The following is an 8,062-nucleotide window of genomic DNA, read 5'->3' as shown; positions in this document are numbered from 1 at the left end:
TTATTCAATCACATAGTTTGGGCTCCTAGAATATGGTGCCCTTGTGGCAATCTATTTGATTGTATCGAAAGGCCCAATGAATTGGGATTTCCCTATTTGGCCAGTCATTCTGGGGCACTACCTTAGAAAAGAAGCAAGGTGCATTTCGCCATTTCTATAAAAGGAAGAAAAAGAAGCCCTTGCTAAAGAAAAGGAAAGTGATGCAGTTTACCTAGAAATGTTAAAGTACTCATATAACATTAAAGATTTTTTTCAAGTGTTGGAAGGTTTGGAACCCAGAGTGTGAAAGCACTCGGGAGAAGGGAATTGACAACAGGATATGTAATTCCCTTTCTTTGGTTTGGTAAGAAGCTTCCTCAAGGATCGGAGGTTTGTGGTACGGTCAGTTCACTCGAATCCACTAACTTCATGCATAGGGTCTCGACCATCAATCCTTTATTCTTGTGATGAGCTTGACTGGTGCGCCCTAAGGCCGTCTGTTTTTCTAAGTTGAGTAATCAGTGGAAGGGCATAGCCATTCCTCACCGATGTAAGTGGACACACCACATATTGACCAGTTCATGCCTACAAAGCTAACACTCCTCTGAATGAAAGTTCTGAGAGGTGATAGAATGATTGGATGAACTGGTTCGGGGGAAGGAATCAAACGAGAAAACTAGCCATACCTAAATAAGCCGGCTGATGATGTTGTTACCGGAAGGGGCTTAGAGGTAGTTTCCAAACTGGAGGGCTTGCAAATCGATCTTTCTAGATTAGAATGAAGATGTAGTTGGCGTGAAGTTTGCTTTTTCTCTTTCTGTTTGAACATAACTCGACCTGGGCTACTTAGCGTAAACCACCCACCAACCTCTTTCACCCTTAGGTTAGGACCAAGAGCTCTTCGCGGTAGAGCTTTGCCTTGCTTTCTTGGTCGCTTTGGTGTTATATTGGTTATGCCCTTATATAGCCCTGTGCGTTAGCACAGTGCTTCTTTCTACAACGTCATATTTGGAATCAAAACCAAAAACCTCCTTCTCAAGATCTTCAGCCTCTGTTTAATATGTGTCGATTTATTCTCCATTAGCATATGCTTCATCTGCTTCTAGTTCTAAACCAACTAAACCTAGCATCACCTAATTCTTATGCATATGTGTTCGCTCTAGCTATGTATCACTTATCCTTTTCTACTAGATGACCTGTATCAGCGGATTCAAAATCCATATCCTTTTGTTCGCTGCTTCATTGCTAGCTGAAAAGCTATCTATTACTTTTTTTTAAGTGGACGATTCGATTCCGCCTCATCAGTGTCAGCCTATGTTGTCGAATTGGTTCTAATAAAACCCCCTCCTTCCCTGGTTGGTTTATAAACTACCCTTGCGTATTCAAATTCATATGCTTATGCCTCTTCGTATGCATCTACCGATGCATCTTATGATGTGGAGGAATCGGGATATGTTGGATCGGGAGAAACCAGAGACGATGGTTATGGTTCGGTAAAAGCAAGATGATATGTTGGTTCAGGAAAACCTAGAGATGTTCGTTCAGCTTAGGATTCTTTAGATGTAAGTAAATGCTGATGCAGAGGCTTCCCTTCCATATGCATTGGCAGGCCGAACCTTTTTTTAGTTGTACAACCAACCTAGACCACCAGGCATTGTAAGCGAAACAATCTCAAATGAGATTGAAGATAGAGGCTCGAGCATTAGGCAATGCAAGTTCGAGGAAATGAAAAAGAACTTCCTTAGCCTTTCTTCAGGGTCAAAGATAACTACTTTATATTGTTTGGGCATACTTAGCGCTTAGATTGCAGAAGGGATGCCATCCCCAATGGGAGTAGTAAGTACTTCCTTAGAGACGCAAAATATAGGTTGGACTGGCCTTAATTAGCCTTTCCTCTCACCACATGCAGAAGGAAGCAAACCCTGTTTTTATGTACGACATTCCTTTAGTTTAGTTGCATGTTCACCCTAAGCAAGACTTTTTAATCGAATGCAACAATCCACAAATCTACATTTTATAATCAAGAAATGAAATCGAATTCAATCAACGAATTCAATGATGAAAATTGTGCAATGAATAACGAAAGATACATTTTGAAATCAAGAAATTCCATGAAGAATTGTTATGTGCATGCCCTCTTGGTTGAGCGCTTCGCTTCGGCCCGAAACATGTGTTGTCTACTCCTCTATGAAAGGGTGGTAGCAGATTAGGCTGAGCCTCCTCATTTGTGCCCAGCCCTCTCCTAAAGTAGATTAGTAGACTGCCAATGTGCGATCGGTATGTGGTGATCGATGTCATCTACCGATAATTGCGATATACAGAGCTTGCTTCCGCTAGGGCTAGGCAATCGGATTATTCCACTACTACTGGGACTATTCTATTCCACTATTGATTGACTGACTGATACAAGGGATTCTTTCTCCACTACCGACTAACCAGTAATTGAGAGAATAGCAGGGAATGGTTAAGGAAAGGAAAGAGTAAATAAAGTAGGGGCCAGCCTAAAGGGCTATTCCTGATCAGAAAATAGGTTATCTCAAGGAGCCGCTGGTCAACGCTTGAAAGCCGTAGTGTGCACTTTAGTTTTCTCGTTTGTTGGCTTCACGTATCTTGCTGCTCTCAACACTTCCTTTTCATCCAAAACGGTAATAGCACCTCAAGAAAAGATGAAGAATAAGAGAGTTCGATTGAGAATTCATTTGGCTCGATCCAAGTTCATTCGAACTGATCCTATAGAAACTCGATCTTTTATTACAAAGCGGCATCTGAATCTAGGCGCACCTATGGAAGAAGAAAACGCCCTCATAGAGATGTGCAAGAAAACTCACAAGAATCCCAGGCAAGCCCCATAGGGACACCATCTTTAGCTGACTTCGAAGCATTGAAAAAGAAAATGGCAGAACTCCAGCAGATGATGCAGCGCATGTTTTCCATGCCTCATCCAACTACAACAATTCAAGTCCAAGGCATTCAACCGGCCCCATGGCTTCATCCACCAGTGGTACCATGCCACCTAGCACGTTGCCCCACAATGACCTAAGTCCTACAGCTATGGGATCAACTACATCTCCCCTACGACTACTAAAGGAGCAAGATCAACAAGCTAGGGCAACAGAGCCCGATTCCCTGCTTTAAAACGAGCTGAAAAACTATAGTGTGTACATTAGAACAATCACCCTACAACAACTCTAAAGTCTGCTTTTAGCTCAATTTAAAGGCCTTGTAGCTCATTTCCTTTGATGTTGAACTATGACTAAAGTGAGTTAAACGACTGAAGGAAGGAAGGAATGAAGTGACTGACTGAACTAAATACATTGATTGGATCTTACTTAACCTAAGTCGTTACGATTGTTTTGTTGTCATGTCTGAGGTTTACAGACCCCTCCCCATAGACTATCCACTCGATCTAAAACAGTGAGTGTTAGAAGCGAGGGCCGGCTGCCTTCTCTACTCACCACCCTCTTCCATATAGCTCAGCTTGAAACTTTACATATTTTGAATTCCGGATTGAACCGGATTTCAAGTTGTATCAAGTCCAGTGAGCTACACGAACTGGAAGAGGTATGGAGCCGCGTCGTTAGTATAGCCATGGCAGGCCAGAGGTACTTATTCTGGTATCAATAGGTCGTTGGAAAACTCGACAGGAACGGGTTGCTTACTCGTTAGGCCGCTAGAAAAACCCGACTTGGCAGATCACTTCCCAGGCTGGCATCGATGTGTCAGTGGCTCTTGTGTGCCTCATTTCTAATCGGATTTTCCTTTAATGAGATCCAATGCATGAATGAAAGAAATAATGTTTTACGAAATACTTTTTTTGTTTCCTTTAGAAATTTTTTCATAGTATTCAATTGATTCAGTTTAATTGGATATTGGAGTTATGCCGTGTCATTAGTCTAGGTATATCTTTTTAACGCATAGGTATTCTTTCGTAGCAGTGTGGGCTATGAAGCATGGGGGGCCTATTTGGAATTGGACCGCAACTTGGGCATTTATTACTTGGACTATATTCAACAATTTATTTACATAGCTCGAACAAATAAAAATTGGCAAGAGTGCAAATTCCGCAATTGTGGCTTCCTAGGTTTTCTTAAATTTGGAATATGCTATTTGTGGAGTCAATGATATTTGGAATGATATTTTTTATCTGGATTTTTCTCGCGTCTCAATAAGGTAATTCCCCAAGATAATCATACTAGATATATCTTCTAGCCCATTAATGAATTTAAGTTTATGTGTGTTGTAATTATAGGGAATCTTTCGGCTCTTGTTTATTTGTAAGGGTGATCCATAAATATATAATTCCTTCTTATCTTCATAATTATAATTAATATATTTATGTGATAAACGACTATATTTCGTAGTGTTTTTTAAAATTTTTCTTTGATTCAGTAAATGACTCTACCTAGAATCGTTTCGGTTTTAGAATGAATTAATATGAACCCAATTTTTTTGAATATTTTTTTAGGCACTAATCTAGCCCATCTAGTCTGAGATAAATCATATTGATAATGACCCTTTAACCAGTTTTTCCATTCATTCAACACTCTCTCTCCCTCTCTGAGAAATACCAACTAAAAGTAGAATTTCCTACTTCATCTTCTCTGTTGAACTTGAAGAAGGGATTCTCACTCTGTCAACACGGAAACTGAACAGAGAGCCAACAAGCTGTCGTTGAAAGATGAACTTTATCCTTGAAGAACTAAGTTCACTTGGAAGTTTTGTGATAGAAAAACTAAGGTAATCGCCTTCACCCTTCCATTGATGGTTATTTGAATATTTGACCCTACTAGTAGCACGATTTAAACATCTACACAATGATTCAAGCCTAGTGACTGAAGGAAACTGAAAAAGATGAGAGTGTGAGACTATGCTCTATTTTTTTCCAATTGAAAGTAAGAGCAAGCAAAGAGCCCATAGAAGGGAAGGGAACGGCACCAAAAGGACCATGCAAAAACATCTATGTATTAGCAAGTCTAGGTCCCAACTTTTTTTAAGATAGATTCATCAAATATAGACCTTGAGTTAAATTATTTACCCCTACTTAAGACTGCCGAACCAATTAACAACCTTAACCCAACCCATTGCTCGAGAAGGAACTCTGCCATCTTTTCGTGTTTCGGTTGTACTCTTTTTTTTTTTTCACTCGGCACAGTCTGGCGTCTGATGGTTTTCTACTAAACGCAGGTCCATAAGTGAAAAACGAGTGCATAGTTCCGCACCGACCTAATACCACATTACTCTAGTCAGCCCAAGGAACCTCCAATCACGGAAGGTCAATAATAATCTTAACTACCCAAGTGTTGAGACTGACTTTTATCACCTCTCTCACTTTTTTTTTTGTAGTCTCTCTCTTTCCCTCACATGGTAATCAATAATCTTAAGTACCAAGTCTTAGACTTTTATCCTCTCTCTCTCTCTCTCTCTCTCTCTCTCTCTCTCTCTCTCTCTCTCTCTCGCTACCAAAACGAAGAGTGGCCAAAACAATAAAAGTGAAAACTAGACATCTTAATTACAAGAAATCATGGCATGGAGTCAAAAAGAGAATTACAAGGCCCATATCCCACCGTAACTTGTGCTCAGTTAAATTATATCTAGTTACCCATTGGGACACTCAACTTAAACCCCGAAGCCCCCCCCCCTACCCCTAATCCCTCGGCCCTAGAGTTTCCTCTCTATTTTTTTCTCTTCTTCTTGACCTCCCTGTCCCTCAAAATGGGTGAATCTACTCCACTCTGCTCTCGGCTCCTCATTCTTATCCTTTCTGTGACCCTTATCTTATTCCACGGTGAATCGACACATTTCAACCAAGGTGAGGATCCATGGCTTATTGATGAGAAGATTGATGATAATGTTAAAATGGATTACAGTCAGTGGGCTTCTCAGAAGAGTTGCGACATGTCTATTGGCAAATGGGTTTACGATTCATCGTACCCTCTTTATGATTCGACTTGCCCTTATCTTAGTGACGCAGTTAATTGTCAAAGAAATGGAAGACCAGATTCCAACTACGAGAAATGGAAGTGGAAGCCTCATGGCTGTGCAATGCCTAGGTAAATGACTCTTGACCTCACTCATATTTGTCCTGCAATACCCTAAGGTAAGGAAGCAAAAGGCATATATGATTGTATGTACATTTGAGTTTGCAATGAATGAGTTTCTAATCGAATTATCGACGGAGGTCTAACGTATCTACTCTAATACCATATAAAACTTCCATCTTAAAACCAGTTGACTTGAAGTGGGGTGCCTCTTATGGCTCTTAAACATGATAGTTGAGTCATCCATAGACGATGTGGGACTATCTCAATATCCCATATCAGTTATATGGTGGCTGATTTCACATCACCAATGAAAAGGTTTGATGTGAGCTCCCTCACTTTCTCAGTTGATTTATGGGGTTGAGTTCTCCTAGTTTCTAATATATCTATTATTAGAGCAGCCGATCCTTGATCCAAACCATTTGCCAGAAAGGGCGACCTAGTGCCAGAGTAAGACATTAAAGCCTATCTTTTGTACATATATACACTGCTATTGAAATACATACAATAGGTATTACAACTCCTTTTCTTATTGATTAATTCAGGTTTAATGCATTGAATTTTCTTGGGAAGATGAGGAGGAAGAGGATAATGCTGGTGGGGGATTCCATAACCAGGAATCAGTGGGAGTCTCTTGTTTGCCTTGTTGAATCAGTCATTCCAACTGAGCAAAAGATTGTGACCTACACTGGTCCAACCATGGCCTTCCATGCCTTGGTAAGCTTCTTCACCTTCCTTTCTTTCTTCTTGTTTGAGTTGCAGTGGAATAGAGTGACATGAACAACCACCACGTATGCAGGATTTTGAAACATCTATTGAGTTTTGCTGGGCTCCATTTCTGGTGGAATTGAAGAGGGAGGGACCTCTGAACAAAAGAATTCTACATTTGGATAAAATAGAGGAAAATGCAAGATTTTGGAGAGGTGTTGATATTATTGTGTTTGATTCAGCTCATTGGTGGACACACACCAGTGATTCAACCACGTAAGAGAACCAACACCCTACCCTAGATTTCCCTTAATTCTCTGATAATCCAACTGTTGATGTTAATCTGCAGGTGGGATTTTTTGATGGAGGGGAATAAAATGTTCACAAATATGAACCCAATGGATGGTTATGAGAAGGGACTCACTACATGGGCTAGATGGGTAGAATCAAACCTTGACCCTCAACAAACGTGTGTTATTTTCCGAAGCGTGTCGCCTCAGCACAACAGGTAATATCCATCACATGAAATTTTGCTACTGCCCAGGTTCACAGTCAAAGAAATGAAATCTTAAAGGGTATTTTGAAAAATATCGAAACCTAAAAGAATATTTGTGAACCCAAAGAGGAAGTGAATTATTCAATTTTTTTTCTCGGTTAACAGGAAATTTCCTGCAATGTAGGCACTAGTACTAATAACAATATTTAAGGTTCTTAACTGTAATAATTTTGAGTTTTTTAACAGAGAAAGTGGCTGGAAATGTTACAACCAAAGAGAGCCTCTGGAGGACTACTTGAGTTACCAACTTCATATTCCAGGACAATTGAAAATACTTAAAGGGGTGCTGAAGCAGATGAGATTTCCAGTATACTTGCAAGATATCACAAGAATGTCTGAGCTAAGAAGAGATGGTCATCCATCAGTGTATGCCAAGCCTTTGAATAAGCAGGAGAGGCAGCACAATACTAGAGACTACACCTCTGACTGTAGCCACTGGTGCCTTCCTGGAGTCCCTGATATCTGGAATGAGATGTTGAATGCACTAATCTAGCTCTAACTAGATTATAGAGAAACACAAACTGTGTACCAATTTGAGGAAGTGTGGGGTAGTTGGAAATAGATTGAAGTGCCTTTGAGTGTTTTGTGTGATAGAAATTTCTTCAAGGTTTCTATCATCTATGATTTATATATATCAAAATGAAATGTTGGGGAAAAATGATGAATCTGAGAATGTGAGACGGGGCTTATTGCTATTGATCCGATGATTCGTATAAGATGCGGTCAACAAGAATTAGTTATTGGGGATAGATAGATGGGTAAAACGGTAGTAGCCGCAGAT

General features: G+C 40.1%; 1 protein-coding gene across 1 annotated transcript; it reads left to right on the top strand.

Moving 5' to 3' along the window:
* Positions 1-5,619: 5,619 nt before the first annotated feature.
* On the top strand, positions 5,620-7,978 carry LOC122056985 (protein trichome birefringence-like 36). The gene is made up of 5 exons (XM_042618961.1): positions 5,620-6,029; positions 6,563-6,734; positions 6,817-7,001; positions 7,075-7,233; positions 7,468-7,978. Exons 1-5 carry the CDS (start codon positions 5,692-5,694, stop codon positions 7,772-7,774), a joined length of 1,161 nt encoding a protein of 386 aa, XP_042474895.1. The 5' UTR covers positions 5,620-5,691; the 3' UTR covers positions 7,775-7,978.
* The last annotated feature ends 84 nt before the right edge of the window (positions 7,979-8,062 follow it).

Source organism: Macadamia integrifolia, chromosome 12 (assembly GCF_013358625.1).
Source record: "Macadamia integrifolia cultivar HAES 741 chromosome 12, SCU_Mint_v3, whole genome shotgun sequence".
Classification (NCBI taxonomy): Eukaryota; Viridiplantae; Streptophyta; class Magnoliopsida; order Proteales; family Proteaceae; genus Macadamia; species Macadamia integrifolia.
The sequence above is the reverse complement of the archived record's forward strand: the minus strand, read 5'-3'. Positions and strand labels throughout refer to the sequence as shown.